Source organism: Chelonoidis abingdonii, chromosome 7 (genome assembly GCF_003597395.2).
Source record: "Chelonoidis abingdonii isolate Lonesome George chromosome 7, CheloAbing_2.0, whole genome shotgun sequence".
Lineage (NCBI taxonomy): Eukaryota > Metazoa > Chordata > Testudines > Testudinidae > Chelonoidis > Chelonoidis abingdonii.
In genome coordinates, this window is record NC_133775.1 from 82,063,934 (window position 1) to 82,087,171 (window position 23,238).

General features: G+C 40.4%; 1 protein-coding gene across 1 annotated transcript in view; it reads right to left on the reverse strand.

Annotated features, from left to right (window-relative positions):
- WWC1 (WW and C2 domain containing 1) overlaps window positions 1–23,238 on the reverse strand; it is a 165,613-nt gene that overhangs the window by 38,324 nt on the left and 104,051 nt on the right. The window contains exons 9-15 of the mRNA XM_032776684.2: window positions 21,145–21,387; window positions 17,306–17,395; window positions 14,089–14,621; window positions 5,182–5,290; window positions 3,614–3,694; window positions 2,471–2,557; window positions 1,330–1,522 (exon numbers count right to left, since the gene is read on the reverse strand). Coding sequence (XP_032632575.1) covers window positions 1,330–1,522; window positions 2,471–2,557; window positions 3,614–3,694; window positions 5,182–5,290; window positions 14,089–14,621; window positions 17,306–17,395; window positions 21,145–21,387 — 1,336 coding nt within the window. The remainder of the gene's footprint in view (window positions 1–1,329; window positions 1,523–2,470; window positions 2,558–3,613; window positions 3,695–5,181; window positions 5,291–14,088; window positions 14,622–17,305; window positions 17,396–21,144; window positions 21,388–23,238) is intronic.

Sequence of the window (23,238 nt, forward strand, 5' to 3'; positions counted from 1 at the left end):
GGCGCCACTCTAGGGGGCGACCTGCCGGCCCACTGGAGTTGCTAGGGTAAAAGTTTTCTGACGAACGTGCATGCGCGGCGCGTACACCTACTGGAATGGATATGAGCAAGCACTCGAAGAAGAACTTGCAATCACTTTCAATTAGGAAGAATAAAAGACAACAATTAAAAAAGAGATGGATTCTTTTCTAATTTAAGAAACCTCAAGGGCTCAAATTGCTCTTTCAGATATAGGTGCTTGTGATTGAACATTTAAAAAGGTTCTGCTTGGTTTTGTGTCCACTCAACCTAGATCCACTGTGAACCCTCATTTTGTCTTGTTTTACTACATCATAGCATATGCACGATATATTGCAATTCTGTTACAATTTTTATGGCCTGTGCTTGAGCAGACACTACTAATGAGCTTAGTACAATTAATTTTATATTGCACAGATTTCCGGCAATTAAATTCAGCCCAATCTGGAGTTTACCGAGGCAATAAGCACTTAGAAGCATGTGGGCTACCAGATGGGAAATCAGGTTGGAATACAGCGCTTCTTGCTGTTTTTTAAGCCCAGGTGTGGTTTGCAGGTTAAGGTAGCAAAGCAGGAACACCATCAAAGTGTGCTGGGATTCCCAACCAAAGTTTATGTAGACAATAGCATCTACTAAGGCAGACGTGAAAGACTCCAGAAACATACAAACAGAATTAACTTTCTGTTGCTTTGCAATTACTTAGGCCCCAGCTCTACAAGCCTTACTCATATTAAGTAAAATAACTTACTCCAGAAGCAGTTTAATTAAAATCAACTCTCTTACTAAGGGAATACTGACCATTAAAAAGGATAGTTGAACCCATACCAACAGAGTTCTATGGAAATTACAGGGTTCTTTACAAATTACACTCTTCTATGGAATTTGAGAGAATGATCACATTTCAAAGAGGATTTTGTAAAAATCCTAAAGAATTTAATAAAACTGTCTCCATTATAGAATTCTACAGATTTTTTTCAAAATTCTCTACACAGGAGATCATTCTCTATTACATTCTACAGAACATTTCCTTAAGGGGTGGTTGCAAACTGTGGTTCACACCCTTAAGTCAAAGAGAAGAGAAGTCTAGTGGTTTGAGGAATTGGGTTTGTAATTCAGATCTTAAGCCACTGTACTTATTGGCTTAACTGGGATTCTCCGATATAATGAAAGTCCATCGCTACAGGGTCCTACAGCTAAGAACGATACGGGAAGCTTGCAAAACTGGCTAAATCTGAGTTTTGAGAACACTAGGTATCTGTCAAATTCAGCAGAAGGGATAGAAAAAAAGATTCACACAGAAATGAATGCTGACCAGGCACTCCTCGAGGTGAGACTTATCCACAGTGCAAACATCAACTCTTAAAGTCTTCTGGTGTAATGCAGGGTAAGAGATTGAAACCCAGAATATTTCATTGTATACAAGACTATCAGAAGCTTCCATGGGTCTTGTGCGGAACAAACAGCTTGTGCTTTCAGAGCAAGGAAGAACAGCCACACGAATGTTCCTATTGAAAAATATTTTAATTAGTGCCATATTAACTTGCTGTAAGCATCTGTTATGAGATTACCATAAATCACAAAACACTATTATTTCCCCACTCCATCATGAGAGCATCTATCATAGTCAGACTTTCCTCTTTGGAATACTAATCTCAACTATAATAGTGAGTAATTTTTAGGGCACATAAATTGTTAAAAACAAACATGAAATTTATTATAATTTTAGGACAAGTGGAGTTATGTACCTAAAAACGGGATCTAGAGTCTTCTTAAAGTCACCGACTAGTCACTGACATTTAGATGAGAGAAAAAAACATGAAGAGATGGAATTAAAATGGACAAAGCTAGGAAGCTTAAATGCCCTGGAGAGAACTTCTGAAGTGTTTGAGTTTTGTAATGCTGTACTTACGATACTCAAAAAAATAATTGGAAATGGGAAAAAAATCTGCACCAAAAATGTGGGACTGCAAGGGCTGGAAACACTTGCTGGCTCACCATACATGGCATTCATAGCACTTTTGATGTGCAAGCAACATCTTCCATTTATTTTGTTGGCAGCAGTGAATGTGATCTACTGAGTTAATGCTTAATTTTTCATTTAAATGGGACTGGCAAACCATGAAAGTCCACATATCTGGACTCTGCACACCCTCTGCTCAGTTGTACTGAGCAATCAGCCACAGCTGACAATCTTGCCTGTTAAATGTTAATTCCATAAAAGTTTTTCCTAACAAAGGAAAAAAATGAATCTAAAGATTATTGCAGGAAGAAGTTCATCTTCATTTCCATACATAGATGTATGAGCTCATAACTCTGGTAAATGCAGGATAAATAATGGGATGTGCTTAGAGGGGTACATGCATTATATAAGATGGAAAAATAAAATAAGATGGGTGAGATCCTGGATGAAGTCTATTACAACCATTTCTACAATCTTTATTTAATCTACTTACACTTTCTGGTCTTGCTGTAACATTAGAGCAGGAACATTATTGAGCTGCATGACTAATATTGCAAATTGTTTATTTTTGTCATCATACCTGAATTAATTGGAAAAAATGTGAGAAGACACATTAGCAACAACAAAACTGCCTTAGACACAATGAAAAACTGTTCTGTTTTCAAGACACCTTCAGATTTGCTGATCTGACATTTGCTGCACTAAGATATTTGAAATCTGACATGAAAACTACACCATGGGAGTCTAAAAATTATTTTCCGATAGCTTGTTACATATAATTCAATCAATCACACTTTAGTTATGTATAAAATTTTTGTATAACACCCAGTGGACATATACTGGTTTAAGGCATTCAGATAAGGTGTACTATAAATTTGAACCAAGGCATTAGAGTATTTTTACCTGTTATTCAGGTAAAAAGCTGAATTCCAAAAAAGATTTTGATATTTAGAATCATATTTAGGTAAAAATAGCATCGTAAAAGAAAATCAATTCTATTTAAGAATGCCCAGTGGCTCAGGCATTTTTATGCTGAAGAAGTTAGGAGTAAACTATCCATAACATCAGTAACAAAACAAAATTGAGTGGTCTTGTGCTAGTTATTTTTTCAGAGCTGTTTCTGGTGCGGCCCACCAGTCATTTGAGGAAGGCCCTCTACATCCAGCCCATCATGTTGCCAACCCCTCTTGCTGCTCTTATCATACAGATGGGATAGCCAGTTTAGCCTGGCATTTATTAGTAGGGTTAATAGCCACCCTATTAGTTGGTCAGCAGGGGATGGAGAAACCCAGCAAGATGATTTCCAGAGACCAAATCCTGTTTTTCCATGATGCATCTAGTCTACTGAGGCCACAAACAAAAGGTCTCAGTTCTCTCATTGCTGATTTATCCCGGTGAACATAACACCAGCAGATTTCCACTGGTGTGAGTGAGCAAAACCAGGCCCAGAGTGTCCAGGTAACAAGGTGATAATCACACTTTATAGCATACATTAAGCAAGATTAGTCCAATAACAAGGAAAAAAAAGATATTAGAAGGAAAAGGATGTAGAGAGCATGCAAGTCTTATGAGAACAAGATATATCAAGAACTATTAAGATCAGAGTCTCAAAAACAACAGAAGCCACTCAGCTTACTTCATAGCAATTTGCACTTTGGCAGTTCCAGCTGCTTCTGTATGATCACTGTCAAACATTATCATTTCTGACACACAGAGTCTGAAAGAAATCAAAGACAATTAAGGGCCTGTGGAATTTCAGTAAGACACAGTTAATTTAGGAGGCACAGCCTTTTCTCCTCTCCACACAAATTTTTGAGGGAACTGGGCATACGGATCTGTTAAGGGATTTTGCTTTCTCTTAGGATTTCTTTAAGTGTGCATATTAGAGATACATATTTACAGTGAGTTACATGTCTCCCCTCTGCTACCAGCAAAAATGTGAGATAGGAGGCAAGTGTCATAAACAGATAGCTAAGGGTTAATGTTTCTTTTACCTGTAAAGGGTTAACAAAGGGAACCAAACACCTGACCAGAGGACCAATCAGGAAACCGGATTTTTGCAAAGTGAGCGGAGCGAACTTCTGGGTGTGTTTTGTCTTTGCTTCGCCTGTTGTTTTCCTCTAGCTATGAGGAAGAGCTTTTTTTCCTATCTCCAGCTTCTTTCTACCCTTCTGTTCCCAAGTTGTGATCAGAAAGGAAAAGCAATAGGTTTATATGTTAATTCTGTATGTTACACTGTGTGAGTGCTGGAATGTCAAATCGGATATCTTTGTAATTCCAGACTGTTTATTCATTTATTTCTTATAAGCAATAGCCCAGATTGTCATCTTGATACAAAGAGTGTATATCTGCTTCATTCTTCTTTTTCCTCCTTTCTTACTATAAACTTTCTTTTAAGTCTGTTCTGAGTTTTCTCTCCACGGATAAGCTACAGCACGGGTGCCAGGGAATCGGGGACGGGAAGACGCAGATAAAAATCATTTCTTTTTCTTGTGTTTGAAGGTTTTGCCTTTGTGGAAGAGCGCGGAACAGCTTCTTGGTATTGTCTTAAAGAATGCACAATACTCTCAAGTTTAGCCCAGAGAGTGGAAGTCTGGTGGAACGGAGGGGGAACGGAAGTGGAGTATTTCCCTTGCCAGTAAGACTCAGAGCTTCTGGGTCTTGGGGGTCTCTCCAGGGAAGGTTTGGGGAGACCAGAGGGGGCCAAAACCCTGGAAATTTTGGATGGTGGCAGAGAGATAAGATCCAAGCTGGTAATTAAGCTGGAGGTTTCATGCTAGCTTCTCAGTTTATGAACGCTAAGGTTCAAATCTGAGTAGGAAGCTACGACAGCAAGACAAACTCAAGGGGTGAAAGCTATATTGGAAATGCCGCCTGGCCTCATTCTCTGAAGAGGCTGAACCTTTTTGGCTGAAGTTTTCCAGATAAATTCAGCCTGAGGCAGACACCTGGTATGAAATATTTCAGCCCAAACAGTCATGTTTGGCAAAATTATGACCCTCTTTTCAGTTGTTTATGTGATGGAAAATATCAGGTAGCCTTAACAGGCAGTGCTGCCTGCCCTACCTATCATATCTACAGAAATCTGGTAAAATCCCAAAGTCTATATCTTAACCAAATTGCAAAAAGGATTACAATCAAGTCTGGTAATGCTGGCTTGATATCTGAATCATGAGCTTCTTACTAAACAAATCTGCAGTATACCTTTGTACAGCTGCCTCATACACCCCGCTGTCTCCAGCAACAGATTCATCTGACACTGCGGCTGACACACATGCCACCTTCAGTGTGGCCCCTCCAGCTGAATTTACGCCTATGACAAAATGGAGGAAAAACAAAGGTGTTAATAAAAAAGAGCTGGGTGCATCTGCAACTGTAGCTTTCAAGGCAAGTGTCTTTCTTTCGCTCATGTGTCAAGTGATAATAGGCTTCTGACTCTAGATGGAACTACTCTTTAGCTGGTATGAAATTAGTCCTGGTGGATAGGGCCACACTGACAGCCTTGGTGGCTGAAAAGCTTCTTTTTAACCTAAGACAGAAGAAGGAAGAGCAGTATCTTTATTTCCATCCATGGATGTATGAGCTCAGAGCAGACACTGCATAGACAGCAGCAGGACAAGCCTCTCCACATAGCCTGAAGGATGCAATTCGAACCACCAAAACCTATAGAGAAAAATATAAAACCTAGAAAGAATGGTTGAGGTATGTGGTAGGATATGAATTTTATCTGCTATAGCTGTTCATCAAATTTAGATCTCTCTCTTAACTTTAGCTACCCAAAGTGTACTCTAGGCTATTTTTGGAAGGGAAGGAGAAAGGTTTTGCTGTGTAGGTTTCAGAAAATCTTCTGCGTGCACATTGTACCAGTGTTACCTTGAGAGCAGCAGCCTTGGCAGGGATTCCAGGACCACCAGGCAAAAAGTTGGATGTAACTTTCCATCAGTGTGCTTTTTTTAACAGCCCCCCATTCCTCAAACCTAGCAAAGCATGTACTTCATTAAGGATTATATCCATGTTTGACACTAACCATTTTGGCTGTAGTCCTGTTTAAAGAGTGTAGTTTGATTTTCCCTCTTGTAAAATAGATCATAAAACAAATCTATTTCCTCACTTTCCTCTAACTCAGACTGTTGAAAGAGTTTTGTTCAAACTTCTGCACACTCATAAAAAAGTCACTTCCAGCTAGGGACCAATCTTGAACATTTCAGTCCAAAAGGTGAATACTACAGATGAAAGCAGGGGCTTAGAAATTATTTTACAGTTAACTGAAGATGGCACTACAGGCAACTCCTATAATTGCTGATTAATTTTGCAAAGATTCGGCTCAGAGGTGACAGCGTGAACTAGTATCAATGTTATTTTTACAATATGCTGCGGGGGAATATTTTCCCTTGCATTTCTGTACAGAACTGTCAGCGAGAGAAGTAATCTAAGCTTTCCCCCTTAGAACATAAAAACAGGATAGCAAGGATTCATGGTGTAGTAGTCATTAAACAAGGCAGATGATGAAGACAGGGCTAAAAATGACATTTACAATCTTATTTATTTTTTCTTGTGCTGTCTTAGCAGACTTACTCCCGCTGTATTCCCACTGAAATCCATGGGACTACTGTAGGTATCAAAGCAACCCCAATATTTATGGCTCAGATATAAGGGATGGCATGATTAATTTCTGTGTTTCTTTCCTTATTACTATGGCATAGCCTTTACTCCCTGGCTTTTAATATGAACGTTAAACTTTCCCTGGTAACTTGTTTTATAGCCAGTCAGTTGAGACTTAGACACTGCCCCCCAAAATACAAAGCTAGAAGTCATAGTGTGTGCATGTGTGTGTCTGTCTGTCTATATATATTCGTTTCCTAGGCAAGAACACTGCAAGTTAGTCCTCACATACCAGAGCTCTTTCTCCCTTTTCAATTACCAATGCCATTTAAACACTTCAACCGGATAGCGTCTGGTTTTTGATCACTTCAGCTGAGTAATTTGTGGCCCATAAAAATGAAGTCGTCCTATTCAGAATCACTCTTCAGGATACTGCTACAATGGACAAATAATAAATAAATTGATGGAGATATACCTGTCTCCTAGAACTGGAAGGGACCCTGTCATTGAGTCCAGCCCCATGCCTTCACTACCAGGACCAAGTACTGATTTTGCCACAGGTGGCCCCCTCAAGAGTTGAACTCACAACCCTGGGTTTAATAGGCCAATGCTCAAACCACTGAACTCTCTCTTCCCCTCTAAGGCCAGATAGCATCCTTTCCCTTACTAATTCAATTACTATTCCTTTCCCGCCTTCTTCCTGTCCCTGTCCCCCACCAACTCACACACCCATACTTCTCTGAGATTAAGGGAGACCACTTAATTCTATTAAAATTTTATTTTGTTTTTGTTTTTGCTTTCTCCCATTTACATATTCTGGGCATCAAGTTCATTTAGGTGGCCGGCAATACACCCCTGTGTTACCAATGCAAATTTCCCTGAATGGAGACAAGCCAGGGTCAGCCATTATTAAAGAGCTCCATGCCTCCTCCTGGTGCCCTCAGGAAATCTTTCCTTTTGTGCTTCTAAAAGAGAAAAACTGCTGAACTGGAAGTCAGAAAAAGTAACCAGGGAAGAAAAACAAACCCTCCCGAACCACCATTGACTTACGCAGAAGATAAGGGTAAAAACTAGGGCTGCTGATTAATCGCAGCTAACTCATGTGATTAACTAAAAAAAATGAATGGGGATTAATCGCACTGTTAAACAATAGAATACCAATTGAAATTTATTAAATATTTTGGATGGTTTTGTACATTTTCAAACATATTGATTTCTATTACAACACAGAATACAAAGTGTCAAGTATCAGAGGGGTAGCTGTGTTAGTCTGGATCTGTAAAAAGCAATATAGAGTGTCCTGTGGCACCTTGAAGACTAACAGAGGTATTGAAGCATAAGCTTGCATCTGATGAAGTGGGTATTTATCCATGAAAGCTTATGCTCCAATACATCTGTTAGTCTTTAAGCTGTCACAGGACTCTTTGTCGCTTTTTACAGAATACAAAGTGTTACTCCTGAGGGCATTCTGCACCAAAAAATTAAAAATTCTGCACCAAAACCCCCCAAATTCTGTGTACAGTATTTTAAAATTCTGCTAATTTTATTTGTCAAATAAATGTGGAGGATCCAGCATGGCATTGGGAAGCACAGGCCAGTGGCTGCACGGAGGTGGGAGATCACTGTGAAGCTCCGCCCTGGGACATGGACTCACCTGTGAGGCTGCACCCAACCCTGATACAGTGTAAGGACCAGGCCTGCCCCAGAAACATCCGAGGGCCTTGCACCTCTGTGCCAGGTGCACCAGGTGTTGACAGGCAGACTCAGCAAAGCATGATCCAAGTGTGGAGGAGCTTAGTGTGTGTGGGGGGGATCCAAGTGTGTGTTGAGAGTTCTGTTTGGGGCAATCTGGGCAGCTCAGTGGGGGATTCGGATGCACAGGGGCTTGTTGGGGGACCACCATGCCAGAGGATATGCTTCTACGCAGATGATGCTCGTTAAAAAAAAATGTGTTAATTAAATTTGTGACTGAATTCTATGTCTCCTGCTCTGTTTTACCTGCATTCTGCCATATATTTCATGTTATAGCAGTCTCGAATGATGACCTAGCACATGTTCGTTTTAAGAACACTTTCACAGAAGATTTGACAAAGCACAAAGCAGTACGAATGCAAGATTTCTAAAAACAGCTACAGCACTTGACCCAAGAATTAAGAATCTGAAGAGCCGTCCAAAATCTGAGAAGGAGGAGGTGTGGCGTATGCTTCCAGAAGTCTTAAAAGAGGAACACTCAGATGTGGAAACTACAGAACCCGAACCAGCTAAAAAGAAAAATCAAGCTTCTGCTGGTGGCATCTGATTCAGATGATGAAAATGAACATGTATCAGTCCGCTTTGCTTTGGATCGTTATTGAGCAGAACCCATCATCAGCATGGATGCAAGTCCTCTGGAATAGTGGTTGAAGCATGAAGGGACATACTAATCTTCAGTGCATCTGGCACATAAATATCTTGCAACACCAGCTACAACGGTGCTTATTCTATGTGAACGCCTGTTCTCACTTTCAAGTGACATTGTAAACAAGAAGCGGGCAGCATTATCTCCTGCAGATTGTAACCAAACTTATTTGTCTTAATCATTGGCTGAAGTAAGACTGAGGGACTTGTAGGTTCTTAAGTTTTACACTTCTATTTTTGAATGTAGTTATTTTTTGTACACAATTCTACATTTGCAAGTTCAATTTCTTGATAAAAAGATTGCACTACAGTACTTGTATTAGGTGAACTGAAAAATACTATTTCTTTTGTTTTTTACAGTGCAAATATATGTAATCAAAATAAATATAAAGTGAGCACCGTACACCTTGTATTCTGTGTTGTAATTGAAAAATATTTTTGAAAATGTAGAAAATACTGAAAAAAATTAAATAAATGGTATTATTTTATTGTTTAACAGCACGATTAATTGCACGATTAACCGCTATTAATTTTTTTAATCGCTTGACAGCCCTAGTAAAAACCCTCACATTCTTCAGGGTAAGGATCATGCTCTGTTTGGGAAACCCCTAGCACAATGAGAGTTCTACCATATACGAATAGTAAAAATGTAGTATTTAGATACTACAGCCACAGTGCATAGATATTTGGGATAGGGTGTTATGGAAAATAGACATAACAGAAGTTATCAGAGCTAACATACCATAGGCATCCTGAGTAGGCTAGAAAGCTCTAAAAGCAGTTGGTGGGTAAGATTGCCAGCGGTCTGGTTTTCCACTGGAACACCCAGTCGAAAAGGGACCCTGGTGGTACCGGTTGGCACCACCGACTGGTCCATTAAAAGTTCAGTCAGCAGTGCAGCGGTGGCTCAGGGCTAAGACAGGATCCCTGCCTGCCCTAGCTCCATGCAGCTCCTTGGAAGTGGTCGCCAGGTCCTTGTGGCCCTTAAGGCACATGGGCAGTCAGGAAGCCTCTGTGCGCTGCCCCGTCCCACGTGCCAGCTCCACAGCTCCCATTAGCCACTAACCACAACCAATAGGAGCTGTGGGGGCGATGCCTGTGGACGCGAGGGCAACACGCTGAGACTCCCTGGCTGCCCATGCACGTAGGGGCTGCAGGAACCTGGCGGTCACTTCCTGGGAGCCGCAGTAAGCCCCACCAGACCCTGCACTCTGCACCCCCTTCAGCACCCCAACCCCCTGCCCCTGCCCTGAGCCCCCTCCTGCACCCCAAACCTCTTATCCATAGCCCCACCCCAGAGCCCATACCCCTAGCTGGTATTCATCTGATAACAGAGTAGCAAACATTTTTCCATCTGATACCATTATGTTCAAGCCAGGAAATTTAAACATGTGAGAAAGAAAACATCAACACATGAGAGGTTCTTACAACTGCATGAAGAGCAAGACATCACGAATTTGCACTTACACTGCATTGAAGTGATTCTGTAAAAGAGCCATACTGGTGTCTTATACAAGTCTTTGTACATGATAATAAATGGAACCTGAAGCCATCAAAAACCACGCAGATTAGGCCAGTAGTTACCAATTATGTGCAACTGTGTGTTTGTCAGGAAACCCTTTTAGACCATCAAGGGCTGGATTCAAATGACTAATAATCAAATTAACTAATCACTATATCTTACTCGCTTTTATTGTCCTGACCAAATTTCATATGGAATTTGATATAGTATCTGTGATGAATCTCAGAAAAAGAATATTTTCTATCCTATTCAGGGCCTTACACCTAAAATTAGAGGAGTGACACCACTTTGCCAGTAAGATGTGCCATTCCTAGAAAGCATAGAGTGAGATAAGAACTGAACAGAAGCTTTAAAATCCCCATTTTATACCAATTACTGATTTCCCCCCGCCCATCCCTGAGTCAAGAACTGAACCAAACAACTGGCTTTCAGGCTATGTACACACTACAGCTTACATGGATATGTCAGCTTGCTCAAGGATGTGAATAAGACACCCCCCCCTGCCCCCCCGAGAGATGTAAGTTACATTGACCTAAGCACCAGCATGGACAGCACTATGATGGCAGGAGAGCTACTCCCACTGACACAGCTACTTCTGCTTGCAGGGGCTGGAATAATTAAGTCGACGGGAGAGCTTTCTCCTGCCATTTTATAGCATCTGCACTAGCAGTGCTGCATCTTTTGCCATTGTAAGCTCTGTAGTGTAGCCATAGCCAAAGTCTCTTGCTATAAGCACTGCTGATAGATCTTTTCCTATTACAGGCCCACTCTCTGTCCTGACGGACGACTGCACAGGCTCCATTGCATGTATAAGATATAAATGAAATGACAACATAAATCTGAGTTCATTAAATTTGGTCACATCACTAACATGGATTTGATTTCTGTTCTTAGTAGGATTTTTCTTAACCTCTCACACATGCAATTTCAGCTGCTCTCAGAAAAGCAACTGTGGGCCATATGAACATCTGAAGTCAGAGTATAGAGCTTTTTTATAATTCTCTATGGACTAGATTCTGTTCAGTTTCACCCTTGACTTCAATGGAATTACTCTGCAGGTACATCAGAATTTGGCCCAATATTCACTTGTTATATACATGTTTGATACTTCTCAATGATAAATAACTAGGCTGTAACCACCACACATTTAAGATGGAAAAGGAAGCATATTTCAAAGCAGCAAGGACTTGGTCACATTTTTTGTTAAAAAAAAAAAAAAAAAAGAAAACCCCTGAGAAATATACGATTTAATTCTGCTTACAAGAACGTGAGCACATGTTGTCCAATGAGGCCAAGTACTGACCATAACACTCAGCCACAATGTTTTAGTGTTACATTGAATTGTGTGAGTAATGCCTAGAGAGTGAAATCTCTTCTCCCTATTGCCCTGAAATAAACTACTTATGGCGATTACTTTGTCTGCTGACTGAATAACAGCACTAATCACTTAATCTGCTTAACACCTTAGCTTTCATTTAACAGCCTTGACAATCATGAAGAGCTAAAAAGGTTAAAACAAATCACCATCCAGTTCTAACAGGAATAAATACTGTTTCATACTCAGATGAAAAAGCATCTATCCTGTAGGGTAACGGTAATGTCACTTTAGGGAATTTTAATTATGAAATGAAGCCTTAAAATGACAACTGTGTAGATACAAAATGGTATCAGGTGGTAATCACATTTCACTAGATCCCCTACTTTCATGTAGGTTGTTTTTTTTAAAAAAAACCATATCCTACAGCACTAATGTTGACTTTCTAATTTTTTTCTCCACTGAAGTAGAAAATAACCATTTCATTCACATAGGCCCCACCTTCACTGACATCTGACAGATGCTAGTGTCTGCCTGTGTGGATCGATTGTACTAATTGGTATCTGATGCTTTTAATTTATTTGCACAGGGTCAGTAGCCTCACAAAGGAAAGTGTTTGCTCCTGTATTGAACCCTTTTAACAAAAATCCAGTATTCTTAAGTGTCTCATTTTTATCATGCTTATTATCCAAACAAGTTATTGTTGCTAAGAGACTTCACCTTTGAAATAGCTAGTTCTCAAAACATAACATAGCCATCCCTGCTCTGCCGAAGTCCATGGAAGGGCTAACCACTGAATATCCTGGGAGCAAAGTCAGTCCCAATGTGCTCCTTCTAGGATTTTTTTGGTTCTCTAATTGTTGAGTAACTGACCTGCAGGACCGCCTTGCAGATTTCCACCCTGAGCTTTTTTACTGTGTCCTTTTAGGGAGTTCACGTTAAGGCATTCAATTTTATGCTTAGGCACTAGGCACCTACAATAGGTATTTGGGCTCTGAAGTGCCAAATTAAGCACCTTGATGGAGAACTGGGCACCCTAATTTAGGCACTCAAGTTTGAAAATTAGCTCCAAGCTACGTACGTACGTACGTGTGTGTGTGTGTGCACACACAGAGACCCTTATAGACAGGCCTGGCAGCATTCGAATTATATTATTTGCCAGTAAATGTCAATTTCACCTGATCATAAGAATCGGCACAAGTGCAGCCTCCCTGCCTTGTGTCTGCTGGGATCAGGTGCCACTGGCTATGCAGGAGCGCAGAGACTCTTCTGTAGCCCCACTGTCACGGTCCCACACATTCACTCCTGCATTGCCACAGGGCCTCTGATATCCAATCCCTGCAAATGAATGGTGTGGGGAAGGCTGCAGTCCTGGCAGGGCAAAGCAGAGACCCCTGACCAGGGCTACAAGGAGCATAGGGATGACATCTGGCCATAGGGTAGGACACCCCGCTGCTGAATGGCTCCATCCCTGAGCAGGGGCCATTCAGCAGCAGAACAGCCTCCCCTGTGGGTGGGGGGTTCTGCTCTATCCCAACCGATCTGCAGTCTTCCTCACATCTTGTGCCTGCAGAGATTGGGTATCACTGGCTCTGCAGCTAAGCAGAGAGGTTTCTGCAGTTCTGCTGTCATAGCCCCACTCACTCACTTGCCAACCAAGTGAGTGGGAGCCATCCCCTGGCAGGAACTGTTCCGCAGCACCCCACAGCCGGGGCCCGTCCTCCTTGCAGTCCTGACCAGAGGCTTTGCTCTGCTGAGCCAGGACTGCAGCCTCCCCCACGCCTTGTGTCCTGGAGATTTGGGCCTCTTGGCCATGCAAGAAACCCCCTGTAGACTTGCTGTCAGTGCTGGGAGCCTAGTGCAGCTCCACTGCCAGCGCTGCCCGAACTCTAATTCCTACCCTACCTCCTTTTAATTTCTCACATCTGTACAAACAAAAATCATTAAAAATAAAACATGTTTATAATTGATTAATAATTGTTAGGAAAAATAAAAATCAAATGCTGCTAAGCCTAGTTAGGGACTGAAGTGGTTAGGAAAGACATTCATTCCTGGATATGAATTAAATCATCAACTTTTCTCCAGCTGGGGTAAAGTATATAGTTAGATGTCACAAACGCATTATTGGATGGAGGCTGCCAGAAGTCCTTGTACTAAAGACTGTTGAGCAATGTTTGCAATGTCTGAATTTTAGCTTATTGCTTTGCAGTCCAACTAAAAATATTGTTTTAAAAGAGGATCTTAAAGTTACTTTTAGGTTGAGCTGTTACTGTACCTTGGCCTAGATGTTTGTCCCCAGCCCTAGGCTCTTCCAATCTGTAGCTGCCACTTCCGGCATTTAGAGAGAATTCAGAAAGACTTGTATTTATATCTGTATCTTCAAAGTCCATGTGGCTCAAAAAGGCATCTCCAGTTAAGAGAGGATCTATCACTAGTGGGGAGCAGGGTGGAGAGGGAGATGACAGAGATGACCTTGGAGATAAGGATGTCATTGATTTGGGGGTCCCAGACAAAGATCTCAAAGCCTGGATACGACCGGTGGCATCTGTTTTGTGAGTTTTTGCCACCTCATTCTCATGAATAGTGGTGATATAGCCTGAAGGCCTAAATCCAGCGGCTCCCTCCAAGAGTAAGAAGTCGACTTTGTTCTGATAGTCTGAACCCAACTGTTCCCACTGCTCATAGTAGAGATCAGTTAAACTGGCTGAGGTGGAAGAATCCTGACTAGAGGTGGCAAGAGATCCTCTGCTCGATGCGAGAGACCCATGGCTGCTGCCCGAAGAGAGGGAAAGCATGCTGGTAGAGAGGCTGCAGAGAAATAAAAACACGTCAGAGAAAGCTTGACTTTTACATCATGCGAGTTCTGAAAGACACCGTGACATTTTTATGCATGACTCATCACCACACTCACCAAAATGCTAATGCAGTTTGCTATTTTAGCTTTTAAACAACAAAGACACCAGTCCATAGCGTTAGGCACCCAGACAATTTAGAATTAAAATCCACACAGGAATTATCACCCAGCAGTACAATTGATTGAAAATTTCCAAACTTCAATTGATGACACTTCAATGAAAATAGGTGATGTAATTTGCTTTTTTCAACGATCTGTATTCATCATCCTATGAGCCCTCTCATACACACACACACAAATAATCATCAACTCAAAGCAATAAAGGATTAGAGTAACAGCATTCTTTGTTCAGTTATGCGGAGGCCCTCTGGTTCTTCTTAACCTTCAAGATGGAGCATGAGAACAGGTCCTTTGCCCCATACAGGAAAGAAGAACTTAATGCCACAGTGAGGAGATGACAATCCCTTCATGTCACAGGAATAGTTTCCAGTTGTCTAACCTCAAACTCCAACCCAGTATATGGCCTGCTGTGAAGTTCAGCCTGCAATTATCTGGGATGGGCCCAGTAACTGCTGTTCTGAGCTGACTTGCAAGATTCAGCTATGTGAAAAATTAGGATTGCCAAGTAGAATCAGTCTCAGTTATTCCAGTGCCACAACACTGAGTGACTAAACACAGCTCTGACTAGCCATTTACATCTGGAGATCTGCCTCAAATCAGGAATTAATCTCAAGTGAAGTAAATGATAGCTGAGTCCTTGGAGGATGCTTGTTCACATAAAAAGACCCTGACAATTCTGCACAATTGTTTCTGCTCAGTAGAAACTCAGAACTGACATAGGAGGCGTTATAAATCAGGCAGCAATACATTGGCAGATGTGTGTGTGGGAAGCCTGTATTAGGACTGTTTTAAGCTAGCCTTATTTGGCTTTCATTTCACAAGTGAGAAATTCACACCAACTTTTATTTAAGAGAAGCAGAATGCAATGGGGTAAAGTGTGTAAGAGGATTTTGTTGAAGTAAGAATGCTGGACTTGCAGATTTGTTTTAATAAGATGATGAACAATTTGTATTTTTGCGTCAGTTATGAGATCAGAAAGAACAAAATAAAATACCATTCCCAAACTAAAACAGAACTATATAACAGGCCTCACATATGTTACCAGCGAGGCGTTTCTTTGTGCATGATCCTACAAATACTTAATTACCAAGTACAGTACTTACTATGCAGAGCAGTTTCATTTAAGTCAATGGAATTATTCAGCATAGTAAGTACTATACTGCAAACACTAGTAGTTTTAGAGCCTTTAGTCTTCACTTCAGATCTAGATTTGCTATTGTTTAAAAACTTACACTTGGGTTATTTTTAACATGATTTAAAAAAAAAATCCTAATGCTGAAAAAGCTAGGGGAATGCTAATTAATAAACATAACATTACTTATTTGTAATTTATGGATCAGCAACACTGTCTAGGAGTGGTGCTAAATAAATCATACACCAGATGCTTGTTCTTTTAAGGAAAACATGCAGATTTCAGCAAAGTTTTAGCACATATTGCCTTCTGCACTAGGATGGCAGATGTGTATCACATCAGTCTTATGAAAAACACCTATTGTGTGAAGCATGGCTTAAAAGAGGCCACCAGCATTTGAGTAGGAACCTTGGTAATGTTTGTAGGACTACTGAGAGCTAGTAAATACACTCCATCATAAAACAGTTATAATTTCATTTTTTAAAAGAATGCTTCTTATTCTTTCCATGTGACAGTTTGGCTGAACTTCATTATACTGCACATGCAAATACATGCATACAAGCATCTGCTCATACTGTGCGTCTGCCCTAGTCACTGAGTGAATGTGTCAAGAACAGAAAGTACGGCATTCAGAGTAAGGAAGTAATGAGTTATACACCCCACTCGGTGAACTGGGAAATGAATGCATGATGTGCTAGAAATAACGCCTACTTCACCACGTGGGAATAGCTGCCTATCTGCCATAGTTCTAAGTAGTCTCTCTAAGAGTCAGGTATCTTGCACTAAAATTTCTTTCTGCTTTTTTCACTATTGCCTTAATGAAAGAGGATAGGCCTCAGAGTAGAATTCAAAAGCAAAAACAGTAAATAGCATCAGCTCAGTTTGCCCAGTTGAGAGAAACCCTATTTCTCCAATGGATGGGCCAACTCTTAATCGATTTTAGTGGAAGGAAGTTTAGAGGAAGATTTTAGTGCCTGAATATGTGTACTTTCTCCAAAGCTACTAACCTTATCCTTTTCCAAAAAGATAGTCTGAACAAACTGAGTACACAATATTTCATTAGAACAAGTTCAAAGATACCATAAATACAATAGGCACATTTACAAGCAGGAGCATAAATCTGAAGTCCACTTTCAGAGATACATGTGCTGTAAGTGGCTTAATTATCAGGTATAATAATGCATACTTATTTGCTAAGTTTCGGCCTTTAGCAATGTCAACTTCTGTGATGAGTTATTTTATTACTCCCATCCCTCACCCGAATCCAAGCATTTTATTATTTCAACTCTTATTATACAAAATTTGAGCACTATGATAAGGGAAAAAGGGCAGTCACATGATGCCCATTTAAAAAATATGTAAATCTCTGAAAGACTGAAAACTCACTTTTTCAGCTGGGTGTGTAACGTTACAACTAATCGTGTTGTTTCCTCCAGTTCGCGGACCAACTGATTTCTTTTGCTATTCAACTTCAATCTAGAGAAGACAGCAAAGATGGACAAAAAGTTAAAATGACATTTTAAAATTAAAATGAAAAAAGTGTGCCCTTACTATACAATTCTAGTGAGACTAAGTAGGAGTAAATTAGGACAGTAATCAGCCCTTGTGTAACAGGGTTACTTTTGTTCATTTTTTTTTGTTTTCTTGTTTTTTTAAACAGCTTCAAGGAACACTAAAATCTGGGGCCCAGTCCTGCAAATGCTTATTTCTGGGTAGAGTGGCAAGCACTATACCTGGTTGTGTTTCTAGGATCAGTACATAGACATTTGGCGGTAGTTTTTGGATAACTCAAGAGACATTTTGCCAGTCACACAGTTAGAGTCTTACAGTCAATGTATCAGAAATGTGGATTTGTGAATTATCCTTTCACTCAATTTCAAAAAGGAGAGGGAATACATTTTTCATAGTAAATATTTCACTAAATAAAATAGGTAAAAAAATCACATCGTTAAAGACATTTATGATCCAGTGTAATTTCCAGATTTATATAACATATTTCTAAACATTCAAATTCTAATGAGCACATGCAGCTCCATTGTTTTCCTTCAGCTACTTAATGTCACCAGAACGCTGCTAAGCAGCTGTAGCAGACTACAGAATCTGCCTCTATAATTGGTAATTGAAGCATGATATATTCATGATTTGGTTTTTAGTGGGAGATTCTCCACACACACACACACACACACCCCTAATGGGAAAGGTGGTTTTTTTCAGGTGCTTCCCTCCTACACCTCTCCTCCCACTGAAGGAGCTTTACTAGAAACTCCTAACCATAGTACCCGGTATGTAGTTTATGTAAATAGAAACAAAGATGAATGTTAGGTAGTATACAGACACTGCCTGAGGCTTCATGCCCCATCAAGAGTCTAAATCCAGTCTAGCTAAAACCAGGCTAGCCTACGCAGCCAGTTAGCGTGCGGCAAGCTAGAGAATGTGAATCTACAATGCACCAGTGGTCACGCAGCAACTCGCCATGTGGACTCTGTTTGCTGCACACCCTGGCTTGCTGCAGACTTACTCACCGTTTAGACAATCCCAGGAGTCATGGAAAAGGCAGCCAGAAGAGCTCCCTGTCTAAAATGGCCAAAATGTGTTGGACCACTTAAAAAACAAGTTCCAGACCAAAGAACTCTCTCCTGGAAAAGCCCTGCCATCAAGCCTGAAGAGTTCAACTTAGAGACCAATAGGAGGAGCAGGAACAATCTTTACTTACTTACACAATAAAGCATAAAGAGTGAGCTTGGGAGTGAGAGGGGCAACATGGTCCACTGGATATAGCATTAGGCAGGCAATCAGGAACACTGAGTTCTATTCCAAGCACCATCACTAACCTTCTGTTTGCTACTGGGCATGTCATTTATCTCAGTGCCTCAGTTTCCTCTCCCATCCTTTGTCCATTTTCTATTTTGACTAGAAAGTCTTTGGGTTCAGGGCCTTCTCTCACTACATATTTGTACAGCACCTAGTACAATTTGATTTGACTCTCTTTTGGGGCCTCTAACCACTACTATAACACCAATAAAAAGCAGATCACCAAGGCCAACTCAGTTAGGACACATGAAAGTTTTAAAGTTTGAGGATGATACCAAGCTGGGAGGGGATGCAAACGCTTTGGAGGATAGAATTAAAACTCAAAATGTTCTGGACAAACTGGAGCAAAGGTCTGAAGTAAACAGGATTAAATTCAATAAGGACAATTGCAAAGTACTCCACTTAGGAAGGAACAATCAGTTGCACACATACAAAATGGGAAATGACTACCTAGGAAGGAGTATGGCGGAAAGGCATCTGGGGGTCATAGTGGACCACAAGCTAAATATTAGTCAACAGTGTAACACTGTTGCAAAAAAAGTGATGTCTTAGCAAAAGTGTCGTAAGCAAGACACAAGAAGTAATTCTTCCACTCTACTCCATGCTGATTAGGCTTCAGTTGGAGTACTGTGTCCTGAAAGAGTTCTGGGCACCATACCAGGAAAGATGTGGACAAATTGAAGAAAGTCCAGAGAAGAGCAACAAAAATGATTAAAGGTCTAGAAAACATGACCTACGAGGGAAGATTGAAAAAAATGGTTTGTTTAGTTTGGAGAAGAGAAGATGATGAGGCACATGATAAGAGTTTTCAAACACATAAAAGGTTAGTACAAGAAAAAGGGTACAAAATTGTTCTCCTTAATCTCTGAAAATAGGACAAGAAGCATTGGGCTTAAATTTCAGCAAGGGAGGTTTAAGTTGATCATTAGGAAAAACTTCCTCTCAGGGTGGTTAAGCACTGGAACAAATTGCCCAAGGAGGTTGTGGAACCTCCATCAGGTGAGGTTTTAAAGAGCAGGTTAGACAAACGCCTGTCAGGGATACTCTAGTTATTGTGTAGTCCTGCCTTGAGTGCAGGGGACTAGACTAGATGACCTACTGAGGTTCCTTCCAGTCCTACACTTCTATGATTTAGATCACAACCATATTTTATATGTATGTAGATAAAGCAAGAGAAATTCCCTTGAAGCACTAGCATTACTTCAGATTTACAATGGTGTAAGAAAGCAAATTTTGCATTTTTGCCCTTAGTTAGAACATTTTCCATAGTAGAGAGAAAAGTGGGATAACCCAAGCAATTGAAGCAGCGGGTGTTTGCTAGGGATTAGAAAGCAAAATATGATCACTCAGCTATATGACGTTCTCATTGAATCCAGCCCTTCCACATAAAGAAAACTCAGCACAAGCACTGAAAAGCAAGCTTTCAGGGCTTACAAGTTTTGCAGTGAGGAAACCAGATGGAGATTTTAATGAACTCGCACATTTAGATTATATGTTTCCTGTCCTAATTATATTAAGGTATCTTCAACTTCATAAGGCATAATTTATTTAGAAAAATAGAAGCCCTACCCTGACAGCTGTTGCACTGTAGGCTTTTCTTGATTGATACCTTTGACCGAGGGTAGTTTTTAAATTTGTTAGACTAAATTTCTAGCTGAAATTCTAGTTTCATCTCACTTCAGAAACTTATGAAATACTAATTAAGTTCATAGCTGTACACACTTCAAAGTGTACACATATATGAGTATACTGTGCTTCATAGAGGGTGAAAATTTGATTGATGCAGAAGTCAAGTGCATCTGAAGAAGTGGGTTTTTTACCCAGGAAAGCTTATGCCCTAATAAATCTGTTAGTCTTTAAGGTGCCACCAGACTCCTCGTTTTTGTGGATACATACTAACCCGGCTATCCCTCTGATGCAAAAGTCAAAACGGGATTCTCAGTGGCATCATTAACAGAGGGGGCAATATGTCTAAAAATAAGCTTTTCCTCCCTGCTTCTGCCCTCAATTCTTTTGTTACATCCCAAATGAGAGTTTCCATAAGCTCCAAGTAAAAGAGTTAATTTTGGAATGGTAGTAGGAGCCATTCATTTAGCTAGAAATGTTTCACAATAGTAAAAACTCATGCGATCAAGGATCTCTTCGGTGTCTGGAATTTTTCCAATATGCATGAATATATTTTTAGCATACTTGCGTAGGACAGCAGCTAATTACACAGAGTAAAAGAGAAGGGAAGTGAGTGCTTGGGGAGGTTCTTTCAGATAAAACCTTAAAAGCAGAAGACTGTTAGCTGCACGCGAACCTTCCTAGAACCTCAGGGCACGCTGCTATTTTGCCATGATAAAAGTTGATTATTTATTCTTATTCTATCTGTAAGCCAGTAATTTAAGGTTTGCTTTGCTCTGGTTACATACCTCTCTGTTAAGGCTTTGCTTTGAGTATCTCTTGCAGCTTGAAGGTCTTCCTCCAGACGTTTTCTCTCCATCTCTAGTCTTTCCACTTCACCCCGAGTCCACTTTTGGGGGCTAATGAACCGCATTTCCTTTAAGAGCTCCTCCTTCTCATTGATTAATATTAGTCGGTCCCGTTCTGAATCCAGCACACCTGGCCAGGCCTCACTGTCCAGTTTAGCCAAATGTATTTTTAAGTTTGCTATTCTATAGAAAAAAAATAAATTCCACTTCACATACAGTGTTTGTGTTTAGTAGCCTGAGCCCAGCTGCTACTGGACACATGTCCGCATAATGAACCACCATGACAATGAGCATCCTTGCTAAGCTGCTCAGCCTGGAGACTGAATTACCTTGACCTGCTGGCATTGTTTACACTATGATTTTCCAGATCCATGATTGTCAACAGTGCAGCACAACAGGTGGCAGGAAATTGCAATGTATGTAAGACCTAGAAGTTTTTAACCACAACATCTTCTGACAGTGATAGACACCAGACCCATCTGAGAATTGCTTGCACTACTGCTTCCACCAGCTGTACCCAATAGAAGTTATGGGAGTGAAAAACATCTTAGTGTAAACCTTAGAGATGTTCCATCTAAGTCAGAGCTGATACACACAGGCTGATACACACTGCCACTGTCAGTGCTCTACCTGTTTTGTGGATTGACAGAACTTTGTACTTTAGGACTGTGAAGTGCTCTTTATGGATACCGGATTAAGTCAGTTACATTTCAAATGAAAAAACTGATCTTGTATTGACAAAGCTAATATGATGCTAGCTAGTACTAAAAGAATCTGAATATTGAATATTGAACAGTTTTAGTAAAGCACATTTACGGGCCACATTAAAGTACAATTACATCACACATTGCTAGTCAGAAGTGTAACAGTATGAGTAGTTATGTTAACATTTATAACCTTAACTAATGCATCTGGATAATGTGTGAATGAGCTTGTTTCTAAACTCTCAGCTCTGGGTTTCAGGGCACCCTGCTATTTTGAACAAGGTTGCTCAGTGCAAGTCCAGATTTGGAAAAAAATCAAAGCATTAAAACTTAAATCTCAGGCAGCAACAACATATGTGTATGTGAACAGTTAAAGGGGTGACAAAATATCACTCTGAATCACTAGTCACTTATATGGATACAGCACAAGAACTATTTTGATTACGGGCATTATTCCAAAGCCCAACATTAAACTTTATAGTAACTGGTACTTCAGGGCCGCATCATATGTTCAAGAACCTAAGAAAGGACAGATAGGTACTGAATAACCAAAAGAAGGGAATCAACAGCAATAGCTGGTATAGCAGTAACTATAATGGTTTAAATAGAGTAATAGCTGGAGTTTTAGTGGGTAGCTATATAGCAGATCAGATCGCATAAATTTCTGTTCTAGCTACCTGGAGTCAAATCACTTAGGTTTTTGAAGCTTTCCCCTTTAAGGATGAAGTTTTCCATGCTTTTTCTCTGACAAAACGTGGACCTTTGTGAAAAGATTATACAAAAAAAGGTTCAGCAGTTTTGATATAAAATATGAAAGATGGTTGTTTTTTTGTTTGTTTGAGGGGATTCTTTTTTAACAGCTCTACAGTTGAAAAGGCTGGTGTCTGGGAAGATGAAGTTTGGCATGCAAATTGCCCTCATGGGACAGTAGTTACACATCTCATTCAGGGTGTAATAAGACTGGAGTTAAACTGAAGTCAATTGGTTGCCAATCTGAGTTTGCCAATTCTTTTGTACTCTAGACGTACATTGTTCCAGAACACAAATGTTTGATGTTTATGCTAGGCTGAGCATGTACAATTATATTTATTAACTCAGGTAAATGGGCAGCCAACTAACTGGGATTAAAAATCTTAGTGTAAATACACTCTCAGGTACAGACTAAATTCAAACCCTGATTGGCTTCTCAGAGTTAGCAGGATCACAGAAAAGGTGTCAGCCACTGTTACATGGTTATCAAAGGCTCTCAGGATTCAACTTCCGTCCTCCAGCTCCAAAGCACAGGAAGACCAGAAATCCACAGGAATCTATGAAAGGCAGGCAACCTGGC